Here is a 26,519-nt window from a genome sequence, read left to right on the forward strand (position 1 = left end):
TCAGAGACCCACCTGCCTCTGCCTCCCAAGTGCTGGGATTAAAGGCGTGCGCCACCACCGCCCGGCTCTTATTTCTAATTTAACCACATTGTAATCTGAATAGATGTTAGTTTGATGTTTGTTCAGATTTATGTTCTGTGTGCTCAGTTTTTTAATGAACCCTCTCTCCATAAGTATATATTCCACAATTGTTGAATGTTAGATATAATATTCTAGCTTGATAAATTTTATTTATTTTGGAAAAGAAAAGAGTTTACTAAGAACATTTTTTTTTTTATTATTTGTTTTGAGACATGGTCTTGCTATGCAACCCTGGCTGGCCTGGAGCTCATTGTGCAAACCCAGGCTAGCCTTGAACTCAGTGGCTCTCTTCCTGCTTCTGGTTACGAAAGGCTGTGATTAGTAGGGTACCTCACCTAGTCCAAGAGAAGGTTTTAATATGGGCACAAGTATGAGATTCTTGTCTTTTGGGGTCAGCTCTTAGTCTTCAGTATTTTTTGTTGGCAGGTTGACCCCTTGTTATACTGAACATGGAATCTAGGACTTCATATGTGTTAGACCACTTCTCCTACAAAGCTGTAATTCCCAGCCCTTTACTTTTATATTTTGAAAAAGGAACCATCGGAGATAGTTTTAACCTTCAGCTTGTGATCTTATCTCAGCCTCCCAAGTAGCTGAGAATATAAGCCTGTGCCACCAGATCTGTCTTTCTGTGTATGTAAGTGTGCACATGTCTAATGCTTTTGAAGGCCAGAAGAAAGTGCACTAGAATCCCCAAGAACTGGCTGTGAGTACGAGGAACTAAACCCTGGTCCTCTGCAAAAGAAGCAAGTACCGTTACTTACTGGTCAGTGGTGGCCCATGCCTTTGATCCCAGAACTCTGGAGGCAGAGGCAGCTTGGTCTACAGAGTAAGCTCCAGGACAGCCAGAGTTACACAGAGAAACCCTGACCTGAAAAATAAACAAAAAAGCAGCAAGTACCCTTAACTGTTGAACCATCTCTCCTGCTTCGTAAATCTTTTGGGGGAGTGTTTCTGTTTTTTGTAATTACTGGTATTTTGTGTGTTACTTTCTCCACATTGTTAAAAGATCCTTGTACTGTTTATCTTCCAGGTCATCTCTGACAAGTCAAATTATGTAACATGAATGATACTTATTAAATTACTATAAGATGAAATTCTGGCAACATGTTTCATTGAACATTATTATCCATAGGCAGTTATTTCAAAGCCTGCTTTATATCCAGTGTCCAGCATATTGTCTAGCAGTTAATGTCTTTTGAGCTAATGAGAAATAATAGAAGTGTCTATATTTTAACATCAAGTTATTTTTCACAGATAATTACAATTATTTTAAGAACATTCTTAGTATATTATAAATAATAAGTTTTCGCTTGATTGGAATCTTAAGCAGTTACTTTGGTGGTTTTAATGTTATTTTGTTTTGCTATGGTGAAGAGTTTTAATCTAATCTAGTAGTATTCTTTATACTTGGTAGAAAGTGTGTCTTTAAAGTAGTTGTAATAATAAGGTGTGTATAACTTCTGTCTCCCCTCATTGCAGGTTCTTGTTAAACCTTTAGGAGACCGAGGGTACCTTTTTCTTCTTTCTCCTTTCCAGATGGTTGCTCCATATGGTAGGTAGTCTGGCTTTAACTTTTACAGTTAAAAAAAAAATAGTTAAAATACTTTGATGATGAATTTGGCTTCTTTTTCCTTTTTAGAACATCAGACTGTCAAGTCACGGATCCTACATGCCTTGTTTCTGTTTCAAGAACCTAGATGCCTAATTATCAGTAAGTTGTTTCTTAATGTTGAAGTATGCTTGCTGGTAGACAATTATTGAAATCTTTTCAGTAAGGCTATATATTCTGTCTCTTCTACATCGTACTTTTGCAAATATTAGGATTATGTTTGTGGAATCAGTAATATAAAAGATCACTTTGATATGTTCCCTCCATTTTTTTTTTTTGTTTTTAATATGCTGTTACTCCTGACTTTGAAGTTTTATTCTTAATGGTGAAACTTTGTTTTGGTTTGGGTTTTTTCAGTGCTTTCATTAGTGTTTGATTATAATTGTTTCAGTACTGCAGCTTATTAAGAGTTTGATGTTACACAATTTTCTTTTATTCATTTGTGCGTTCAAGTCTTAGTGATTTCAGAGTACCATAAACTATATTAAACTTGAGGCCTTTCAGAGTTAATTAGAATTTGGGATATTTATGTTAGAGAAGATTTTGCTGTTAAGTAAACCTGAATACTATATTAAGGAATTTCCCTAATGAGCTTACTTTTGAACTAAGCCTGGATTTTTTCAGTTGTGGCTACTCAATGCATGAATATGTGCTTATGGGGAAATGCATTTATATAAAGTTAAAGCTGTTACTTTATGAGAAAAAGGAATGACATTGTTAGCAAACTGATGCTGCTTAGAATCTCACATCATGCTTTTCCCCTCCACCCCCTGCAATTTACTTGCCACCATTTGTGTTAAATATAGGTGAAAGAAGTGAAGATCATTAGTGAGTAGATTTCCTATTTTTGAGTTCGAGGCCAGCCTGGTCTACAGGGTGAGCTCCAGGACAGCCAGGGCTATACAGAGAAACCCTGTCTCGAAAAACCAAAAAAAGAAAAAAAAGTCTGTTCTCCCCTTTCACTTACTTTGGTTCCTGGCCTATTTTAAGCAGAAGCATATTGCTTATCAGTTTGCTGTGCTGTGTACATCAGAAGCGGACGCTCACTGGCTCAGCATTAAAGTTCAGATGTTGTCATACTTCAGTAATACACATATTTGTATTTTATTAGTTTCCTTATTGCTAATATAGTTTACTCTTGTTCATTTGCAGCACAAAAAGGTATAACGAATACAACACCACTGGAGAAGCATGAGAACTTACCAGATATATTAAAAATAACTCAGTTTTTACAGTTTTCTTTGATTCAATGTAGAAAAGAATTCAAAACTATAAACACTATAAATTTTCATTCTGTTGTCGAAAAGTATGTAAGTGAATTTTTTAAGCGAGGTTTTGGTTCTGGTAAGCGAGAATTTTTTATGTTTTCATATGATTCACGATTAGATGATAGAAAATTCCTATACTCAGCACCAAGAAATAAATCTCATATTGATGACTGCTTACATACCTACATTTACCAGCCAGAAATGTATCAGTTACCAATTTTTAAGTTAAAAGAGTTATTTGAAGAAAATTGGAGACGTCAACAATTTAGTCCACTTTCAGATTATGAAGGTCAAGAAGAGGAACTGAATGGTTCAAAAGTAAAATTTGGAAAACGGAATAATTCAAGGGGTGAAACTACTGAACCTGGACAGCAGAAGTCATCTCATTCTTTGGATTATGATAAGGATAGGGTCAAAGAATTGATTAATTTAATTCAATGTACAAAAAAAAATGTGGGTGGGGATCCAGATCCAGAAGATACAAAAAACAATAATGTCTTGAAGAGGAAGCTTGAAGATCTACCTGAAAATATGAGAAAGTTTGCCAAAACAAGTAATTCGTCTGAAAATTGCCATCTATATGAAGGTAAAATAATACCCTACTTTTATTATAAAAGCCAAAATTCATGATCTTTGTCCTGCTCTTCCTATGTTAGAGATACTCAGATAACTAAGCCAAATAAAAAATGTCCTGGGTATTTGGTTAGGTCTAGGTTTTATGGTTTTGTTTTGTTTTGTTTTGTTTTTTGGCCCCATCTTTTTTGATGCAGGGTTTCACACCAGAGCTCTGACTGGCCTGGGATTCTCACCAGTTTTCCTTCCTCAGCTTCCCAGATTGCACAATTAGCCTGCCTCGCTTGTTCAATATTGGTTGGTTGATTTTTGAAGTTTTTACAGTTTATTAATCCTATCCTTAGAAATATTACATTGTCACAGCAGGGAGGTCTTTGCAGTAGCTTTACACTTTCTCATGTTATCCACTCTGTCTTCCTTTTTTGCTAGTACCAACATTAACCTTTGCAGTTTGCCAACTTTACATTTTCTTTCCATTCATATGTTTCTTTTGCTGCTTGCTTGTTGTCCTTTTCTTTTTCTACGAGTTATGTCCTTCAAGTGTGTGTTAGGCCTCAGTTTTTCTTTGTACAATCCAAGAAAACATAAACCATCCTCAGTTTAGTTAGTGACCTTGCCGCCACCAAAGTGGATTCTGATTCCAAATACAAGGCTCTGGTTTGGTTTTGTATATTTCATGTTTCCTGAATTTCTTCTATTGCTTTCTCAGAGTGACAGACTTAATATTTATTTCCTTTGATGAAGTATTTGGTTGGTCATGAACTTCTGGTCTAGTTATTTACTATGTTGTTTGTGATGATGACAGATCTTCAAGCAGCTAAAGGATAAAAGTGATGTCTCCTGTTTTTATAAAGAAAATTATGATAAAATACAATCATGGACATTCATTTGTTTGCATATACCTACTTTCACACAGAGATGGTAAAATTACAGGAAAGACTGTGTATGGCCCATGAGGTTTAAAATAGTTGCAGTCTGGTCTTACATAGACAAACATTTACTCTGGTATGTCATATTTCTGTTTTGTTCTTAGTTTTTTTTTTGTTTTGTTTTATTTTTCAAGATAGGGGTTTTTCTGTATAACCCTGGTTGTCCTGGAACTCACTCTGTAGACCAGGATGGCCTCGAACTCAGAAATCCGTCTACCTCTGCTTAGTTTGGACTAATATGATAAAGTATACTCATCACTTTTAATCAGAACTTGAAGTTAGCTCCTATACTTCAAATTTTGTTTATGCAGTGAGAGATGTTTATTTGATTTTAGGCTATTGCTTAATGAGTGGACCCTTCTAAATTAAAATTATTTTTTTTATATATTCAGGTATACAATTTCTGTTGTTGCTCTGTTGTGTCCTTTTCAGTTGATAGAAATGAGAGATTTTTGTCATAGTGAGTTTAAGTATTCCAAGTAAGTTAAATATTTATATAGTGTTTTAACATTTCAGAAGCATGAAATCTGAGGTTTTGTGCTCAGGAATCTTTGCTGTAGTAATTCACATTCTTCCATTTGTTTATTGAATAGTTTTACTACTCTGCTTTTCTAATGTGTTTGTCTCTTACTATGTTGGACAGATTAATGTCCTTGCTTTATTATTTACTTTTATGCTCTGATTGAACCAAAAGCCTTGCTCATTCTAGATAAGAGCTCTTCAAATCTCTTCTCTTTTTAAAGCAATTTACACTAAGTTACCCAGATTGACTTTTAACTCATTTCTTAGTCCAATTTGTCCTCTTGCCTTAGCTTCTCAAATATTTGGGACAGGTGTATGTCACCAGACCTAGAACCTTTACTTTTAATTCTCAAATTATCTATGTGGTAGTCATATGTGATATCTGTTAACTTTAAATTAAGATGAAATAAAAATACATTTCACCAGCTGTCCTACTATATTAGAACATAAAGAAAGGAATGCTTAACCATCACAAAATGTCTATTTGACTGTGATGTTGTTTTATGTAACTTCAAGGCTTTTTCTTTATTTGATTGAGGTCTTTTTACTTTCAGTTTCTATGTCTTAGCTCTTTTGTGACCTTTCTGGTTTTTAGATTTCCTTAATCATTTCAGAATCCTCTCTGTTGTTTTGTTAACTTAAGATAAATTTCATTTTCAGTATTTGGCTTTTCAAGACTGTTTCAGACTAATAAGGGTCTGTCCATGCTTGTTGCTCTCCCATGTGTTCTTCACACTTTCAGAAACAGTTATAGTAAAGGACATAAATACATTTAGTCCCTGCCCATAAATATCTTACAAGTGACTTTTAAGTTACATTTGATTTTTATAATATATTGCATTTTGTCATCCTGTTGTAGAATGAGTATACTGGCTTTTAAAATACAAGAGAACTTTTTTCATTTCCTCAGAATCTCCACAGTCCATTGGCTTACTTGGACATGATCCTAACTTGAGACTGCAGCAGGAAGAAGCAGGCAACCCTGGAGACATCCACAAGCTTTATAATTGGCTATCAGAAGCACTAGCAAATGCACGACACTCAGATGGATTCCTGACAGATACAGTCAACAAGGCCTTAGGACTGAGTAGCAGTGGTACCTATGAAGAGCTAAAGCAAAAGTGTGATTTTGAGTTGAACCCTACTTTAGATAAAAAAGAGTGTGAGCAGCCTGCTTGTGCAAAGATTGAAAATGTACATTTTAAGGATTCTCAGAGCCCATTGCTAGAAGTTGATGCAGCATCTGTAAAGTATCCTACTCATCTGTCTAGCAGTGAGGTAGGCATTAACCATAAGCTACATTTTAAAGAGTAAACATAGCCTGCTAGCTACTGAGTGTGTCCTCGAAAGTATAGGCATACTTCGGGGAGTTGCTTTTTCTTCCCAAAAGAACAAAGGCATACTCCAAAGTAAAAGTGTTTGTCCAAGAGGGTGATTCTAAGCTATTGTTGAAAAAAGGTAAATACTGAAGTAATTGTTTCCTATATGCTTGTGTGCTTTATATAATCTAAAGTTTAACCATTATGATAAAACTAGGACTAGATTGTCAGGTTAGCATAGCAGGAGTTAATTTCATACTGTTTTATAAAGAAAAAGTCCTAGAAACCCTGGCTGTTTTAATAGAATCAAGGTGAGGCAGATGAAGCAACTGAACTTTGTAACATAAGTGTTGTAAATTAGGTGTTCGATATTGCACAAATACAAATGAATAGCCTTTGGGATTATCTTTGAGGTGATTCTTAGTTTTGCTTACTAAGGAATTCAGTTTGTTTACATATGGCTTGTGCTTAGAAGACAAGTCATTTCCTGCATGAGTATCTGAATCATTGAGGGATAATACACTATATTCTTAAGAGTTCATAGCTACTTTACTATTGTGCCTTTGTAGAAAAGTTAGGTATGCATGTCTCAGCCTTTCTGTATGTAGTTTGTGGATATTTATTTTAAGGAGAAGATGGTGGTAGGAGGTTTCTGTGGTAGGCATTGAAATATTAAGTTGTACTGTTAATATTTCTCAGTATGTTTAATGAGAGTATGGGCTGAGCATTGCTTGCTTCCTGATTTTGTAACTGTAGGGTTTATTCCTTCTTATTTAAGCACTGTCTGTTGGTATTTTTAAATTATAATAATAAATATATTGAATAAAGCCGGGCGGTGGTGGCACACGCCTTTAATCCCAGCACTTGGGAGGCAGAGGCAGGCGGATTTCTGAGTTTGAGGCCAGCCTGGTCTACAGAGTGAGTTCCAGGACAGCCAGGGTTACACAGAGAAACCCTGTCTCGAAAAGCCAATAAATAAATAAATAAATATTTTAAAAAAGGAAAAAGAAAAAATATCGAATATAAATTTAAAATATAAGAGTTTACCAGCTACTGCTTTAAATAAACACCAGTTTAACATATGTGTGTATTACTCTAAATACCTAATTATTTATTTTATTCATATGAGTGCTTTGCCTGCATGCCTGTATATGTACCACATGCCCCCACCCCACCCACCCCCCGGTGCCCTCTGAGAGCAGTAGAGCTGTCAGATCTTTTGGAAGAACTAGAGTTAAGATGTTGTGAGCTGCCTTGTCTGGATGCTGGGAATTGAACCCTTGTCGTCTTCAAGAACAATTGGTGTCTTTTAGCTAAGCCATCTCTCTAGTTCCAAAATTTTTTTTTATAAATTTTTTTATTGTATTTTAATCTTGTGTGTATGTGGGAAGTTCAGGATAATTTTAGACAGTTCATGCTCTCTTTCTAGTGTGTGGATCCTGAAGAAAGCTACTTCAGATCATCATGCTTGGTTGCAAGTGCCTTTATCCATTAAGCCATCTTGCAGTCTCCAGATAACATTTAAGGATAATATATATTGTTTGTTTTGTTCATTTATTGGGGGGAGGTGTGTGTTTTTTTATGACAGGATTTTATTCTGAACTTGTGGCTGGCTTGTAACTCATTATATAAACCTTTTTGGCCTCATACTTTTGATCTTCCTGTTCTGCCTTTTGATCCTGATTATAGGCAAGCACTACTATTCTTGGCCTTGGCAAAATATATTTTGATGTGAAGCTAGCAACCTTACCATGTTGCTTTTACTCATTTGTAATGTGTAGTCTGAAGTTTGTACATCTGCTGTGAGGAAGTAGCATGGTCTTGACATTAAAATTAAAACTATTAAATGTATGTACTTTTATTTCTAGGATCTGAATTTAATTAATGTCAATAATTTTGAAGAGTGCAGCCTCTGTCCTACTGTTTCCATTGAACATGGATTCCTTAGACAACATTCTAAGTCAAATGATGATGAAGAGAAAGAAATACATTGGAAATTGATTCCAATTACAGGTAAGGAGTAGCAACTCATTCGGTGGTAAGGACCAGTTTCTTGGAGAGTTTCATCTTTTCTAGATTCCAGTCTTGGGTCTTGAGGTACCTATCTTACTTGGCTCTGTCTTGATTCTTTATTTTGAGCAATACATTGCTTATCACTATTTTTTACTGACATCAGGTATCTGCAAAAGGGCCTATTAACATAGGGATTTAGGGCATAGTTACTCTTGTGGAGTTTAGCTGCATATTATCAATTGAAAACTGTTGACAGCAACTTGGAGAAGTAGGTGCTGGAATGAAGTGATACTGTTTGGGTAGCCATTACTTTTCAACTTACTAACCTAAACTTTACTACAAGCTGTCTGTTATCTAGAATCCACATTCATGTTGAGGCTCATCTGTGTGAAGGAAATTTGATTTCCTAATGATTCATTCTGGAGCACAGCCTGAAAAGACCAAATGCAAATACCTAATGAAAGCTATTGAATCACTGGTGTTTGACAGTTGTTCAAAGATTGTCATTTGTAATATTTTTACTTGTCCATGCACAAACTACATGCTCTTAATATTCCAACTTCTTATTTATGTTTGCTAGTTCAGTATATTTGGAATTGTATTCTGGGCACATCTTTTCTATTCCTGTACCTTTATTTAGCCTTTGGAAAGAAATCGAAGGAAGAATGACTTGCTGAAAAGTAGATGGCTTGTGACCTACAATCTATGAGACCTATAGGGAGTCTGAGAAGAATTTCTAAAACTTGATGAGTTTCCGTGGGCTTCAGCACTTCATACTTCTGTACTTCATACCTTACTGGAGAAGGCAAGAGACCCTAGACCTGATGCTAGAGAGGGAATTGATACTCTTATAAAATTGGAGGCATAGTGATACTTGGAAATCAAATAGAAAGTAGTTTGTAGGTGGTGGTTATCTTAACCTTTCTTCATTTAAACACCTTCATAATTGCTTTTGAGTTGTTTAAAGAAGTAATATAGGTGTTGATCTTTCACATCACCTGAGTGGAAAAGGGAACAACTTCCCATTTCTAAATGACCTATCAAAAATGTTTAGGCAAAAGAAGGAATATTCCTTTGTTAGCATTTGTGGTTGTCTGAAAAGTGCCTAATGGGCGTCACTGGTATCTGAAGAGAGACTACAAATCTAATGGATGCTTTCCTCAGGAGGGAATGCAGGAAGCCCAGAAGACCAGCATGAGAAACATGGTGAGAAACAAACACCAGGTGAGAAGGCTCACTTTGCTTTTCTTCCCAATGTGCCCTTCTTCAGAATTGCTAGTTGCATCCTGGTTCTTCAAGTAGGGCATGGATTTACTTTGTGCTCCATACAGAGAAGTCTAGGCAAGATCTCTTAACTATCATTTTAAAATTATTAATTAATTGTATCAGATATTTTTGTTACACACATAATCTGTGTTCTTGTCTATCTGATCGCGTGACTTAGGAAAATGAAAATGTTTTTCTTAATGTGTTTCTTCAGATAGTCTTTATTTTAAAAGAATAGAATGTAAAAACCATTTCTTTTCCTTTTTATACTCTATTTATAATCTTGAATTTTTTTTGCCTACTTTTTAAGTATAAAGCTAACTTCTGGAGATGGTTTAAGAGATTGAAAACTATTTCCAGAAACAAAAATAATACTGATTAGCTAGTTGCACTAGATACATAGATAGATGATAGTCTCCCTTGTTTGACTGAGCTCAGTCAAATTCTACTTCATTGTGTATGTTTGTGGCATTTTCTTACCTGAGATTGATAGTGATCCATTTAAATGTTTCCATTTGTTTTAATACCTTACATTTTAAAAAAATCATCTGGACCTTTTATTTAATTTAGGAAGAAAATTATATGACTTTTTTTAGTATTCTTGGAGAAGTCTGAGGTTCTTTTTAATTTATAAGTAAAGCTAAATGGCTTTCTTTATAAACTAACTTCTCATAATTTTCTTCAAGAAGATCTTTATCTCCTAGGAAAGGTGACTTATTTTTGAAAATACATGATGTAATAAAGTACACAAGTTCTTAGTGTATAGCTCAGTAGTGTTCATATGTAAGTATAGACTGTGTGACTGCTACCCAAGTCAAGATGTACAACAGTCCCAGGACCTTTCTGTATTTTCTTCTATATTTTCTTGGGTCATGATATGTCCATTCACAACAGGTGGCCACTAATCTCACTTTCTTTACCATATTTTTAACTTTTGTCTTGATAAGTTGAATCCACTCATTCCTCTTTGGCTCTTTCATTCAACTTGATGTCAAGGTTTCATCTATGCTGTGTATTGCCAGTAATTCTTTGTAGGAGAAACAGTTACCTTGCTTGAACTTCATAATGTTCTATAGATATATACTTTTCTTTTCCTTGAGACACTGTTTTTATATTTTGTAATTGAAAGTTAGATCTAAGTGATATTGCCGTATGAGAAATAATGCATTCTCTTCTCATGTTAAAAATCAAGTGACTGGTACTCTGTCAACAATCAGTAAAATAACATGCATTTTAGACATTGACATCTGTTAAATCATTTATTGATGAAGATGTGCTTTCTATCGATGAAGATGAGCTTTTTAAAATGTGTTGTTCTTAAAATCATTTGGAGTAATTTATATAAAATAAAATTGAATGGTGTTTATTCACAATTTAAAGAAATTTATTTTGCTTTATTCATTTAATAAAGTGACTTGTGGGTGTGTATTGGGTATGAGGAGTACATTTGACTATGTAGATGTGAATATGTATATATGGAGGCCCAAGGAAAACTTTGGTTTCTTCCTTTATTGCTTTAAGACAGGTTCTTCACTGAACCAGAAGCTTGCCCTTTAAGTTAGGCTGTTTTGCCAGCAAGTCCCTGAGGTTCACCTCTCTCAACACCACAATGTAACAGTCATGTGCACCCATGCCTGGCTTTTTACATGTATCCTGGAGATTTGAACTGTGGTCCTACTGTTTGCATGACAAGTGCTTTTACCCACCGACTATCCCTCTAAAATTACTATGGTTGTTATTATTGTTGCTATTACTATTGAAACCCTGTATAAGGCAGGGTTTTCTCAGTGTAGCCCTGACTGTCTTTGAACTAGGTATTGTAGATGAGGCTGGTCCTTGAACTCACAGATTTGTCTGCCTCTGCTTCCCAAGTGCTAGGATTAAAGATGTATGCTCCATTCCTGGCTTGCCTCTAGAAATTTTTAATATGGAAAACTTTACATAGATATTTAAGTTACAATTATTTTTTAAAAAAAGATGCTTAAAATTCATATCTTGATGGTTGTTCCCCCACCCACAATGGTATGGTGGCTCAAGCCTAGCTCTTATTTCAAACATATATTAAAGTCATAACTATATTGTCATAAAATAAATGTATTGAAAACTACCTATATTTTTAAAACTTTTATTATTTTAATCAAAATAGTTGCTCTCAATTTATCTAATACTCAGGATGCCAGGGCAGGAAGATTTATGAGTTCAAAGCTACCCTGACCCCAGCTCATAAAAACAAAAGGGAATGGAAGGGTTAAAAAATAACAACAAAAAAGTATTATATTTACTTTGCCCTCAATAGTTCAATCATTGGTTACCAACTTCTTATATACCTGTCTATATATTTTATATGCATTTTAAACTACATTTTTGATGTAAATTTAAGTAAATTTTAATTCAGTATTCCTCAGTCTTAAAGAACTTGAACTTTATGTTTCATACAGTTTTAATTGTTGACAAATTGGATGTATTGCTTGCTTTCTTGTTTGGACATTTGTGCCTGCTGTTTTTGCTCTGTAAATGTTTTTGCAGTAACTGAATGCAATGGTCATGACATTGAAAAAAGTACAAGTATGGGGATAATAAAAATGGAATTTTTTTGTAGAAAGAATGCACAGCTACATCTGAGCATAAACTTGGATTGTAAATTCACTGTAGGTAATATAGGTTTGAAAATTTATAAATGTACATTCTGATTTAGAGTCACCATTTTCTATATTACAGTAGTGATATGTTAGGAAATCATGTTGGCTAAGACTTAAGGAAATTTTTTTCATTTTTCAATCTTATAATTGTGTTGATAAATTTTTAGGCAAAATCTTGACTTATTTTTAAAACTATATTGCTATAAATTAATGTTAAATATATTTTCCTCTTATATTTAAAAATAGACTTAGGGCGCTTGTTTTGAAAAGTAGATTTAAAAACCTAATCATCTTTGAATTTAAGGTTTGTGGGGAAAACAACAGGACGATCTCATCAAAAGTTGTAGTTTCATTACCATTGGGTTACATAAAGACTTTGTAATCTAAAATTCCTAGTAGCTGTCCTGTATCTTATGGAATTATTTGCAAATTAAATGAAAATACTTGAGGGCATTATCAAAGGTACTACTCAATGCAGCTGTGAAATAGGTTCAATTCCTATTTTATTGAGCCTTTCTTTCCTGACAGAATGAGTCTGGTAGGCTGTAGGTGATCTGTTAGCCAACCTACATGTGAGGGCCAGCCTAAAAATAGGTAGTTAATTTTCTAAGATCTTAAATGCTGCAATATTTCTGTTGGGCTTTCTCCAGTTGCCATAGACTCCATTCTTACAGTAACACGGCATTGTCATGACTTGACTGTGGAATGCAGCAGTATAATACACTGCTAACATCAGATGGGTAGAATGGTAGGAAAGCAAAAACAGAAGTGACTTAGCATTTGTTTATGCCAGTCAGACACTGGTAGGGTTTTTTGTTTTGTTTTGTTTTTATTTTTGTTGTTTTTAAACCTTTTTTTAAAAAGAGGCATTTTGAACACTTGGAAGAACCTTTCAGTGTTGATACTGAAACCCAAAGTGTAGCCTATAAGTAGAGCAGATAGGACATGGGGTTTATACAGTTTTTTGAGGTTTTAAATTTACTTTGCAGTGGATATTTTTAAATATATACCTGAGCTGATGTGTTTTTAACTGAGTTTTTGTTTTTGTGTTTTAATGCTACCCATTTGAATTGCTCTTAAACTCTTCTTGTATAGGAATGAAATCACCAGGAGAACAGCTGGTGTGTCTGCCACCAGCGGAGGCCTTCCCTAATGATCCCCGAGTCATCAATAGAGAAAGAAGCTGTGATTACCAGTTTCCATCCTCTCCGTCTACAGACACTGTAAAAGGCACCACCGAGGAGGACACTGTAGCAGGTCAGGTGATGACAGTGGAAGAGCAGTGTGTGCCAGCAGCAGAGCTTCCTACAGTGAGCGAGACTACAGAGAATACAGTGTTAGGAGAGTTCCATCTCTTCTCTAGAAAGATAGAAGAGATTTTGAAGCAAAAGAATGTTTCATATGTTAGTACAATTTCCACACCTATCTTTTCAGCACAAGAGAAGATGAATCGCCTTTCTGAGTTCATATATTCTAAGACTTCTAAAGCTGGTGTTCAGGAATTTGTTGATGGTTTGCATGAGAAACTAAATACTATTATTATTAAAGCATCAGCTAAGGGTGTGAATTTGCCACCAGTATTAAGCCCTAATCATTCTCATACTGCAACAGCATTGACTTCTCTGGGAAGGCATGTTGTATCAATTTCCTCAAGTGACTTCAACGGTAAAGACCTTTTTGAGCCGATCTGTTCTGAACATTTGAAAGATAACAGCTCTAATGAACAGTATTCCTCTTCAATGGAAATAGAAATGAATCGGCCACACCAGTGCAAAGAGTTAATGTTGACTTCTGATCACACTGTACCTGGTGATACTGTCCTGGAAGCCACAGAAAAAGAAAGAAAATCACCCAGTGATATAACCATTTCTGCACAACCAGCACTTTCAAATTTTATAAGCCAGTTAGAACCTGAAGTATTTAATAGTTTAGTTAAAATCATGAAAGATGTCCAGAAAAATACTGTGAAATTTTACATTCATGAAGAAGAGGAGAGCGTCCTTTGCAAAGAAATAAAGGTAATTAATGAGAAGGTAATCATAGTGCTATATATACTCAGTGGTCTGAACTCTAAAAAATTGAATTTTTAACGTGGCCATAATATATTTTCTGAATTTAGTAATTCATAATTGAATAATAGGGGTGCACTGAACTAAACATAGAACCTATGGTCTCAATATTGTGGGTGGCAGACTCTTTTTTTGTTTAATTTTAGATTGTTTGGCTATATAAGTATAAGGACCTCCTGGGGCTGTAGCTAAGTGAGTGTGATCCCCACTCTCATGGGGCTAAGGAAGAAGTCTCTGATCATACTGCAGATTTACTTAATTTTTAAAAAACTTTTAAAGTTGTTGTTGTTGTTATTATTATTATTGGATACTATATGGGTGCATGTATGGAAGTCCTAAGATAATTGGTGAGAATCAATTCTCATCACTAAGTGGGTCCTGTTGAATAATTAACTCATGTAGTTAGGCTTGGTAGCAAGTACTTTACCTGCTCAACCATCTTGCTAGCCTCTGATTTAGAGATTTAAAATAAGGCCATGATTACTTGTTTTTTTTTATGGATGAGAAGGAAAATTACAGAGAGGTAATTAAGTTCTGGTGTTCATCTCATATGGGGCTTTATCAGTTCAATAGAAACACCTGTTCAGAAATGGCCTAAAAAGATTTATTTATTTTATATGAGTATACTGTTGCTCTCTTCAAACACAACAGAAGAGGGCATCAGATCCCATTAAAGATGATTGTGAGCCACCATGTGGTTGCTGGGAATTGAACTCAGGACCTCTTGAAGAGCAGTCAGTGCTCTTAACTGCTATGCCACCTCAGCAGCCCTATTTGTCATTTCTTGATATTTTGACCATGTCAGAGCTTTTAAAGATCAAAAAAATGTGATGATCCCAAAAGATTGCCAGAACTATATAGCACCTTTTCAGTTATTTAATCTTTGGGTTTTGAAATAACTACTTGTTCCTATTTATGGAATTTATTTTCTGTGACAAGTTTCTGCCTGTTTTGTTAGAGGAAACAGAAGGATTAAAAATTACTCAAAACAAAACAGTTCAGAAACTTAGTATTGATAACAAAGTTTAATCCTTTTATCTCTTAAAAGTTGTCTCATGTTAGCTTGTTTGATGTGGTGTCCCAGGTAATATAAAAAGAGCACTGGAATGAAAAAGGATGCATAGCACTGTTGTGCTTTCCTTTTGCTTTGTTAGAAAGGTAAAAAGAGACTTGTTTACATTATTGTCCTGTGTGATTGAATGTAGAGCTTCTTTTAAAGATTTATTTATTTTATGTATATGAATACACTGCAGCTGTACAGATGGTTGTGAGCCATCATGTGGTTGCTAAGAATTGAACTCAGAACCTCTGATAGCTCCAGCCCCGCTTACTCAGGCCCAAAGATTGATTCACTATTATATGTAAGAACACTGTAGCTGTCTTCAGAGACACCAGAAGAGGGCATCAGATCTCATTACGGATGGTTGTGAGCCACCATGTGGTTGCTGGGATTTGAACTCAGGACCTTCAGAAGAGCAGTCGGTGCTCTTACCTGCTGAGTCATCTCTCCAGCCTGAATGTAGAGCTTCTTAACTTTCCCACACACTCTAGAAACATTTCTAACACAGAAATCTGTACATAATCCATAGCCATATGTTTTTATAGTGCTAGGCAAGAGATCAAGCTGAACACTGTTACCATGTGTTCAGTGTAATTCTCCCTTTTAAAAAATGGATTGTCAAACACCCAAGTAACGTCTTTATTGAAGAGGTAGGAAATACAATTCTCTGTGGATGGAGTTTTGAATTATAGCGTGTTATCATTTATATAGAGTAAGAGATTATCATATAAATCTTGTAAAAAAAATTAATTGGAACATTATTTTTTGTTCTTTTAAAGAGGGTTTCACCATGGCTATCTTGGAACTTATATATAGACCAGGTTGGCCTCAAATTCAAGAGATCCACCTGACTCTGCTTCATGGGTGCTCCTAGCAGGGCACTTTAACTCTTTTAGTCAGTATTCACTGGAAATTTTCTTGCAAAACTGTTAGGGTAAAAAATTATTAATAATAATTTAAACTTCTAAGTGTTTCTTAAGACTGTTTTGTTACTATATCAGTTAAACAGTAGTATCCAGAATAATTTAAATTATGAAGTTTTTTTTAATGTAAAAAGATGACAGTTGCCAGCAGTCCTGTCAAATAATTTACCTTTTCACTAATAATCTAAGGTTATCTGAGATCTTCCTAAAGATTTCACAGTTGAAGGCAAAAATCACTGTGGAAAATGGTGCTTCAATATTAGTTATACAAAAATGTTTCTTGATGAGTGGCAAACCACTTGTCAAGCAACCTGGGTTTTGATTATGCTATTTGGCCAGCTCTGCTACAGTTGAGAAAATTTATCTCCTCTGTCTGTGGAATGAAGAATATCCCTCCAGGATCATATAGTTTGTTTCAGGGCTAAGGGTTTCATTAGGAGGCAAGTACAAGGGAACTCAAGGTTTTTTCATCCATGTCCTGTGAAAGATCATAGTATATTACCAACATTAAGAGAAATGGTGGATGATTGAGGCTGCTGGGTTTGAAGATGTAAATTTGGCAGAATACTAAAATTAGTTGTGAATACCATTGCTTATACTAAAAATGTCAGATGAATTTCTTTTGGATTAAATGGTCTTCAGTGGTCATACACGTGCTCTGAAAAAGTATTTCTGGTAATAGTATCCCAAATACCTAAGCCAGCTTAAGGAAAGCAAATAGGAGACAAGGGAGTAGCTAATATCAGGTATTCAGTTTACCATACTGGGGGTCAGTGGGGGTATCCTGGGTTTACTGTAATAGTAGAGGTAAATGGGTCAGGAGTCTTGACTAACCCATTGTTCTAACAGTAGTTAAGCTTTATTAAATAAGCTTTTCTAACATTGTGAAAATGTCTCTTCAAACAATGAGTGGATATGATGCCCTCTATGGTCTTTTAAAGTAAAAGTTCATAGTGTCGTAGGTAAAGCTTATCAGCTTATATTGCACTTTTCATATTAAATTGATGTTTGCTAGAAAGTTTGTTAATGTTGACTTAGTTGTTTTTCTTTGACAGGAATATCTTATCAAATTAGGCAATACAGAATGTCATCCAGATCAGTTTTTGGAGAGAAGATCAAACTTGGATAAACTATTGATTATTATTCAAAATGAAGACATTGCAGGTTTCATTCACAAGGTAGACAAAGTCCAGTTCACTATTTTGTTTTCTAAAACTATTTCATTGTTAATTCTGAGAACAGCTGAGCAGTGGTGGCTCACATCTTTAATCCCAGCACTTGGGAGGCAGAGGCAGGTGATATCTGAGTTTGAGGCCAGCCTGGTCTACAGAGTGAGTTCCAGGACAGCCAAGGCTACACAGAGAAACCCTGTCTCAAAAAAACCAAAAAAAAAAAAAAGAGAGAGAGAGAGAGAATAAAGATTTTTGTTTTTAAGATAAAGATAAATTCTTAAGTACTTGTCCAGGAGTCAGCTTGTGAAAATTGTGTATTTGCAAAACGTTTTAAGTTACTATATGTTAGGAATCTTCCCTGTCATTCAGATTAGTTAAGATGTACTGGAATCTTTTTTTGTTTTTGTTTTTCAAGACAGGGTTTCTCTTTATAGTCCTGGCTGTCCTGGAACTCACTCTGTAGACCAGGCTGGCCTTGAACTCAGAAATCTGCCTGCCTCGGCCTCCCAAGTGCTGGGATTAAAGGCATGCGCCACCACTACCTGGTTGATGTGCTGGATTCTTAAATTCTTAAGGAGTGTTCTGCTAACTCTTCATACTGTCATCTGTATTTGAATGTGCAGACAAACCTTTTGGATTTGAGGTATGGTACTCTGATCTTCAGGGCTTGCTTCAAACTGGCCTCTTACTACTATTCTTACACTCTAGGCTCCCTCCACCCCCATCCCCAATCTTTTTGAGACAGTATTCTGTGTAGTCTAGAAAGGCTCCAACTATATAGCCTAGACTGACCTCATAATCCTCCTTCCTCTGTATCTCAAGTGGATATGATACAGATATGTGTCACTGCACCTGGCTCCTAGGTTTGAATTCTGGCTGTTTATGGGCTAGAGATATATTAGCATTTTATCCATTTTGTGTTTTCAGCCTAATGTAAACTCCTTAGTATTCTGTCTATAAATGCTAATTTATATTATTGTGAAGTAATACTTAAAATATTGTGTGACTTTCCAGTACTGAACAATAGTATTTTTTTTAGACTTTATTCTTAGGTAGGTCTATATATTTATTAGTTCATTTATCCATTATTTCTGGTTTTGTTTGGTATTTAACAGGTACCTGGCTTGGTGACTTTAAAGAAGCTCCCATGTGTTAGTTTTGCTGGTGTTGATAGCCTGGATGATGTTAAAAATCATACATACAATGAGTTATTTGTATCTGGTGGCTTTATTGTATCTGATGAATCAATTCTAAATCCAGAGGTTGTCACAATTGGTAAGAATGAGTATTATTTTCAGCATGTGATTACTGGGGTATGGCTGCCCTAGGTTTTCATGGAAAATTAAAATTATGAGATTAAAAAATGTATTGCTTATTGTGCCATTCGTGGGGAACTGACTTATTTCTGTATTTTCCTGTGCCTCTACTACCTCACAATTCTTCTCAATTCCATCTTATATATAAATGCTGTCATGTAAACCTGGTCTGTACTACCTGCCATGGCACTTGGATTCCTCTGGGAGTGGTATTGATACTGAGTTGTTTGTAGCTGTTAAGGGTTTCAAGTTTCCCCTCAGAGCAAGATAAGTCTATGGTAAATAGGAAAATAGATAGGTCTATATAAATACAAACAAGTACTTCTAAAAGTATTCAATACTAACTTTAAAAACTGAATTTCATTGCCTCTAACAGAGAGCCTTAAAATTTTTTTGACATTCCTTGAAGAACTTAGTACTCCAGAGGGGAAATGGCAATGGAAGATCCACTGTAAATTCCAGAAGAAACTAAAGGAACTGGGCAGGTAAGAAAATATTGAATAATTGTTGATTTTTAACCTTGTGCTCACACAACCTTTTTTCTTTTCCCTAAATTTGTGGATTATGAAGTCCTCACATGTCAACAAATAATAAATGGGTGTAATACTGAATTATTCCATTCTTTTTAAGGAAGAAGTGTTCTTTTTATATACTCTTATCTCTTTTTTTAAAAAAATATGGAACGCTTCACGAATTGGCATGTCATCCTTGCGCAGGGGCCATGATAATCTTCTCTGTATCGTTTCGATTTTAGTATATATGCTGCCAAAGCGAGTGGTATTCTTGTTGACATAAACAAGCTGGTGAAGTTCTCATATAGTTAGAATTGCTTGTGATCTGCATAATCACAAGAATTAGAAATTTTTTGAGCCAGGCGGTAGTGGCGCCTGCCTTTAATCCCAGCACTTGGGAGGCAGAGGCAGGTGGATTTCTGAGTTTGAGGCCAGCCTGGTCTACAAAGTGAGTTCCAGGACAGCCAGAGAAACCCTGTCTCCAAAAAAAAAAAAAAGAAAGAAAGAAATTTTTCTACTTATTTATTTTTCATGGTACTAGACTGGAAACATGTTCTATGAACTACAATCTCAAGCCTTTTAAAAATATATCAGTTGACTCTGAAAATATATGCATACACAATGTATTTTAGTCATATCCACTCCTTATCCAACTCCTCCCCAGGCCTTCCCTCCTTACCATATTCAAGTTCATGTCCTCTTTTTTTCCCCACTGGAACATAGGAATCCTACCAGGGCTAACATTATGTTCAAGAAAATTGACACTTCCGTACCAGACCCCTGTCAGCTGCCAGTTGTTCCTTAGGGACAGAGCCTCCTAAGTATGTTTCCCGCCTGTGCGTAATTTTGACTGGCTTGATTTTGTGCAAGTTTTGGGTAAGCAACTCTAGTTGTTGTGCATTCTTGAGTGCAACAGACCTGTTAAAGTCTGAAATACAGTTTTCCCACAGCATTGTACAACATCTGGCTCTTAAGATATTTCTGCTCTGTTTTACATAGTTCTCTGAGAAGGAAAGATTGTGCTATAGATGACATGTTTAAAGATATTTCTCTAAAAACTAATCTGTGTCTGTCATCCAAGTTAGACCCTATTCCAATTCAGTACTTTAGATAACTTATCAAATAGTCAAGGATTGATCTCAAACTGGTGAGATTTAATTAGAACACTGATTAGAACATACATACATATAAATCAGTGTTCTATGTTTGAGTGATTTCTAATGTGCCTGGAAATTACTTCCTTGGAGTACTAGATCCACAAACAGTATGGGAAGTTTGGCATGCTGTATCTGATCAGTAGGGCTGTCTTTATAGTTTAACTATATTAGATTTTTATCAGCTAGGATTTCCTAAGTCATAGAATTTTCTTTTTGTGTGTGGAACATATATATATGTATATATATATATATATATAATACACTCAACCTGTGCATACAGGCCAGGCCAGGATGTCATTCTCTTTCTTTCCACCTTACCTGGAATAAAAGCTACACTGACAAGGTGGTCAAGGAGTTATCATTAACCGCCCATCTTCCCTCTTGCTGGGATCATAGACACATCTAGCTGTGTAAGTGCTGGGGATGTGAATCAGGTCCTCATGTTTGAAAAGCAAGTGCTCTTACTCACCGAGCCATTTTTAGTCTCCAATTTCTTTTTGTAAGTTTATGTTTTTCCCCGTGAGATAGACCTCTTGCTGTATAATTCCGGCCAGCTGCTATCTACTTTGTAGACCAAGCTAGCCTCAGTCATGGGCAATCCTTCTGCCTCTGCTTCCAAAGTGCTGTATAGGCATATACCACCAAAACTGGTTCTAGGTCACAGGTTTTTCATTCTCATTAACACCTACTGACATTCTTTGACAGTCTTCTGGAAATTCAGGGTTAAATAATTCCAGTGTTCAGTTATGTATAGCCTTTTGAATGCTGAAATTAAAAAAGTACAACAGTATACCTACCAAATACTGTACTTTTTTACATCCTATGAAACAAGGAAAGGGCAGGTCTTGACTTCATTTATAGTATAGAACATAACACCAAGACCCCAAGATTAGTATTCTCTGCAGGCTTAGTAATGTGACCCCCATCTTCCTTTATGTATAGTTAATAGCCTTTACCAGATTTTACCTTTAAGTAACATGTTGTGTTAGTACTTTATTTGTACTTGAGACAGTATAGCCTAGGCTGTCTACCTCCTGAAGTCATATAATTATAGACCTATGCCACTGTGCCCAACTTTTTTTGTTCTTTTATGTCCTTAAAGTTTAAAATTAATAAAACTAAAGTTAATTTATTTAGTAAATAGAATGACTGGTACAGGCTTTAGCCTGAACTGCAAGACCCTCTTCTAAAAACATGCTTGTCAGATACACAAGTCCCATTTTTCCTTCTCTCCTAACCAACATTCTTATACCAAACAGTAAGCTAAAGAGCTTCGCCCGCTCCAAAGCTTTTAATGGTTAATTAAGGAAAAAAATTGCTAGTATTCAGTTCTGAATTCTGCTTACTCTCACAGAATGAACACAAAAGCTCTGAGTCTGCTGACTCTTCTGAATGTGTATCAGAAGAAACATCTGGTTGAGATTTTGTCTTATCACAGTTGTGATTCACAAACTCGAAACGCTCCAGAAATGGACTGCCTTATTAGGCTTCAGGCTCAGAACATACAGCAGCGACATATAGTCTTTCTAACAGGTAGGAGCATACTCTTGCTGATACAGGAAAGGGGCTGGAGTGGGTGTTAAGTCACAATTGAACATGTGGTGGAAAAGATTTTGTTGAGAACAGTTATCAGTTTATGTACATATTCTTTTTTTAATTTAGAGAAGAATATCGAGAAGGTTTCCAATTACACAAATAATGGAATTGTAGTTGCAACTGCTGAAGACTTTATGCAAAACTTTACAAGTCTTGTGGGCTATCACAACTCAGTTACAGAAGAAAATCTTCCACCGCTGCTTGGTGCTAATGAGAATCTTGAGTCACAGTCAGGTAACTTTTCAATAGTTTTCATTTTCTTTAGGTGAGGCAGAATAAGGAATGGTTTTGTTTATCCAATAATGAAATGTTTATTTGAAACCATTTACCTACAGTGACATTATTGTAAAACAGCGTGTACAAGATCTGCTCATTTATTATACCATAGTTAGTACAAGTTTTTGTTACAGTATAAAGTTATTTATTCATTAATCTATACTGTGGACAGTATATACTTATATCAAGCTTTTTCTTAAGCCAGATAGAGGGATTGTTGGGCTACAAAGGTCTTTAGATGTATGTGCAAGTTTAATATCTTAAGTAGTGAGAATATCTTACTTTCTGTCTTCTGGCCTCTGCTTGGTTCCAGACTTTAAAATAAAAGCTGTTCTTAAATTATTCTTGGTGAAAAGCAGAGATTACTAAGCATTCATTAGAGCTAACCAGTTTAGTAATTCAGTGCAGCTACATGTCAGAAGTTTTATTTTATATTTGTCTTACGAAATACTGAATTACCGTATAACTTTAGATGCTGTTTTGACATTAACCCCTTTGGAGCTGGGAGTTGGGATTTCCCAACATTAAACGTGAACACATTTCGCAGAAGCTTTTAGCATCGGATTATCTGGACACTCACACCTAGTGTGAGTGTTGTGACTAAGTGACCCTTGTGGCAGAAGACCAAGCTTTAAGGGATTGTGGACTTTGCAGATCCTGACGCACTATATTGTGTGAGTAGTGTATAATTAATAACTAAACAAATTGTGTATTACAATAGAGAAGGGCTTTTTGTTTTTTAAATGTAGCTCTTTTAGAAAACGATGAAAAGGATGAAGAGGATATGTCTCTGGATTCAGGGGATGAAATCTCACATATAGAAGTATTCAGCAGTGTTCATTCAGAAATATTGGCGAGAGAAACCAAAGGATCAAGTGGAACAGATCAAAAAAAGAATATTCAAATTGAATTGCAGTCATCTCTTGATGTGCAAAACAGTTTATTAGAAGATAAGACTTATTTAATTAATTGTGAAGAGAGAGCTCCTATTGATAGAGTATGCTCTGAAGGAGAAAACAGCAATTCAGCAGAACAAGATTCATATAGCAACTTTCAGGCTTACCAAAATCAATTAAAAATGTCCCATCAGTTTAGTCATTTTAATGTTCTCACGCATCAGACGTTTCTGGGAACACCATATGCCCTTTCATCAACTCAGTCTCAAGAAAATGAAAGTTACTTTTTATCTGCTTACAAAAACTTGGATACAGAGAAATCTCTGTTAAGTTAAGGATGTGTTCAAAGAGAAATTACAGTAATTAAAAAAAAATAGGTTGTTGTGGACTTTTTTTCAGTTTCTTAAAAGTGAATTGATGATTTATAAACAAGTCTCTTGGCCTTTCTGAAATTTTTTTCTTTGCTGTTTATTTAAATCATGATGGCCTATAACATTTAAAGCATCTGAAAAGTGAAAAAAATTTTTTGATGTATTGTAATCAGATTATCTCATGTTAGCACCTTTCAGTTTTACAATTGTTACCTGTACTTGGGCTTCAAATTGAAGTCTGTTTTATATGTAAAATTTGATGTTTATAACAGAATGGTAAATAGTAATGACTTTCCTTAATGTCAGATAACTAATTTTGCTGAGATGTCAACTATTTATTTTGATTAAAGCTTTTGTATAGTGTTTTTACACAGGTATAAGTCAGCAATGTAAATATTTATAGGATTTTGGCTCAGTACCTCAAGCTATACCTAACAGTACAGTTACATTCTAGGTAGTAGACCTCTGTACATAATACTAAGCAGCATTTTCTCAATCTTAAGGTTTAGCTGTGAAAAAATTTGCTTCACTTAAATTTTGGTTAACTTTTTTTGAGATCTTTGATAAATACTATTTTGTGTGATCCTTTAGTTAAATGAACTTTTAAAAATGGGGCTTATCTTTTCAATAGTATTGGATAATTTGGGACAGATCTTGAAGTGGTTTTAATTAGAACTTGGTAGTACTTTAGTGTTATACTAAATGTATACAAAAAGTATATGGTGGAGATAGATTTTTAAACTCTTATCTCTTGCCTACTGTTACTAATGCTAACTTCAAAATTGTAATAACTAGAATCTCCACTTTAATGTGAAGAGGAAAACCAGAGTGAAATGAACTTGTATTATTTCAGTAAGAATCTATCTTTGTGCTAATAGTACTTTTGATGCCCTAAAAGAAATTTTAACAGAATAAATGAGCAGTGCTGTTAACAGGTCAGAAATCTCCAGATTCTACTGTGGTAAGTAGAAAGTACTTTACACCCTAATACAGCAGAGATTTTTTTTTTAACTATAAACTTTTTTATTGTACTTAGAAAATACATCATTTCTACTACATAATGTGAAGTTTTTCATTGGATGCTTAAGAAATGCTGTTGCGTGGTGAGCATATTTAAAACGAAGAACTAAAATTATCTTCTTGGTTTGCAGTTAAGGGTATGAGATTCGTTTCCAACTCCTTTTGTTTCTGGAGAAGACCCTGCAATCACATTGCTATTTTAGTGAAGGTATATGACCAACTTAAATAATTTTTCTCTTATATTCCTCTTAATCCATGATACAAAATATTGAACTCAGGATAGAATTGTTATTAGACATAGCTTGTTTCTTTTTCTTCCTTTTTTTTTTTTTTTTAAGTAATTCTTGTAATGGACCTCATTTGGGTGTTGTCTAGCTAGAACATTTTCTACTATGAAAACAACAGGAATAGAATTTTTTTTGTTTTGTTTTTTGTTTTTGTTTACCACAACTGGATTTCTAAAATGAAATCTACTCTCAAGTGCTCTTAAGAGCATGAGAAGACACAGTAAGAGTTAACATTCCCAGTGTTTATCTTGGCTCTGCAGAACAGCATAAGGGTTGTGAAATAAAGCATGAACATCACATTCCTTTCTCTTGCTCCAGGTTGAGTCCTAAGCTCTTAAAGGACACAAGTAAATAGTGTCCGAGCAGGGGTGGTTTTCTAGCTTTAGGAAGGGCAATAAAGGGTAAGCAACACACAAGCCAGATTTCCCCCAAATACATTGTAATAGCTCCAGGATAGGTTTCAGCACATTAGGTCTTATTTTTGCCTATGTAAAAAGATAGTAAAAGCTTATGCAAAACCACAGGAATGAGTCTAGAAGGGAAGTCACATGTATAATTTCATTCTTTGAACAGATCGATTCTGTTCTTAACTTTAAAAAAATGGACCATATTGGTTAAAATTCATTAAAGCATAATTGTATATTTGTTTCTTGGTTTTAGCACTTTATTGTGTTTTGATGTTTAAATGTACATATTTTTAAATAAAAGTTGTCTTAATATGCAAACTGTCTCGGGACTTTGATTCTCAGGACTACTGTATGTAGCCTAGACTTGCATCCTCCTGCTTCCCAAATCTTGATTATGCAAGTGAAAATGGTAATTTGAGAGCAAATTTAAGGAAAAAAGTTATTTTGATTTCTGTTCAAGGTTAATATAAGAATTAAAAAAATAACTTATAAACTGGGGTGCATACACTGCCACCATATAAAGAGAACAAACATCTAAAAACAGTTAAGAGCGCATACCTGTCTTAGTTCTGAAAGCCCCTTAAGGATAGCTTGCTGTCGGTCCCTGTTTTTCACTAATTTAGGATTAAGAAGTGGATCCCTGATATGGTCAGACTCAAATAGCTCTTGTTCTCGGGCACAATCTGAAGGACAGATAAGTTTTACAATAGTCAAATAAATTACTAGGACTTAGTTAAAGCATAAACTAATATTGAAGCAAATTTAGGGTTGGGAGGTCATTCGGGTTTGTTTGTTTGCTTATTACTTAACTTACCATGAGATTTTTGGTATTGGTTGTCCTGGGTTGAAGGCCTAGACAAGGGAGCATCTGGATCAAGGTAGTAGATCTCATTTGTTCGAACGTAGGGAATAAAATGGGATGGCTCAGACATCTCATTTGATAATTTAGTATGACCATCTCCTAAGGTCAGAGTCTCTTTTTCATAGTCACTGTTTTTTAGCGGTAAATGTAATACATTACTCTGAGTTTGTTGAGTTCTGCTTTTTACTCCTGGTGATGTCTGAAACCTATTAAAGAAACAAACAAACTTTAATAAGAAATTCTATGGTATTTTTTTTGTTTTTGTTTTGTTTTGTTTTGTTTTTAGAGATTCTGTGTTTAAAACTGGAGTCATAGATGGTTATGAGCCACCATGTGCATGTTGGCAACTGAACTCAGGCCCTCTGGAAGAGCA

General features: G+C 35.1%; 2 protein-coding genes and 1 non-coding gene across 10 annotated transcripts in view; 1 reads left to right on the plus strand and 2 right to left on the minus strand.

Annotated features, from left to right (window-relative positions):
* Tasor (transcription activation suppressor) overlaps positions 1-25,602 on the plus strand; it is a 53,667-nt gene extending 28,065 nt beyond the window's left edge. The window contains exons 12-24 of one of the 3 annotated variants that reach the window (XM_031362620.1): positions 1,564-1,636; positions 1,724-1,795; positions 2,846-3,547; positions 5,896-6,263; positions 8,173-8,317; positions 9,482-9,541; positions 13,318-14,240; positions 17,330-17,452; positions 18,562-18,721; positions 19,139-19,247; positions 21,786-21,964; positions 22,094-22,261; positions 22,776-25,602. In XM_031362620.1, the coding sequence (XP_031218480.1) occupies positions 1,564-1,636; positions 1,724-1,795; positions 2,846-3,547; positions 5,896-6,263; positions 8,173-8,317; positions 9,482-9,541; positions 13,318-14,240; positions 17,330-17,452; positions 18,562-18,721; positions 19,139-19,247; positions 21,786-21,964; positions 22,094-22,261; positions 22,776-22,831 (3,138 nt within the window). In that variant the 3' untranslated portion in view covers positions 22,832-25,602. The remainder of the gene's footprint in view (positions 1-1,563; positions 1,637-1,723; positions 1,796-2,845; positions 3,548-5,895; positions 6,264-8,172; positions 8,318-9,481; positions 9,542-13,317; positions 14,241-17,329; positions 17,453-18,561; positions 18,722-19,138; positions 19,248-21,785; positions 21,965-22,093; positions 22,262-22,775) is intronic. The other 2 variants (XM_031362618.1, XM_031362619.1) reach the window with 2 other exon arrangements.
* Positions 19,434-19,536, minus strand: LOC116085441. Its single transcript, XR_004116552.1, has one exon. It is a non-coding gene; the product is annotated as a U6 spliceosomal RNA (small nuclear RNA).
* Positions 23,223-26,519, minus strand: part of Ccdc66 (coiled-coil domain containing 66) — a 33,457-nt gene continuing 30,160 nt past the window's right edge. For all 6 annotated transcript variants that reach the window (XM_031362622.1, XM_031362626.1, XM_031362621.1 and 3 more), the window contains 3 exons: positions 26,099-26,352; positions 25,843-25,967; positions 23,223-24,770 (listed from right to left, as the gene is read on the minus strand). In XM_031362622.1, coding sequence (XP_031218482.1) covers positions 24,684-24,770; positions 25,843-25,967; positions 26,099-26,352 — 466 coding nt within the window. In that variant the 3' untranslated portion in view covers positions 23,223-24,683. The remainder of the gene's footprint in view (positions 24,771-25,842; positions 25,968-26,098; positions 26,353-26,519) is intronic.

This window comes from Mastomys coucha, unplaced genomic scaffold, assembly GCF_008632895.1.
Source record: "Mastomys coucha isolate ucsf_1 unplaced genomic scaffold, UCSF_Mcou_1 pScaffold9, whole genome shotgun sequence".
Classification (NCBI taxonomy): Eukaryota; Metazoa; Chordata; class Mammalia; order Rodentia; family Muridae; genus Mastomys; species Mastomys coucha.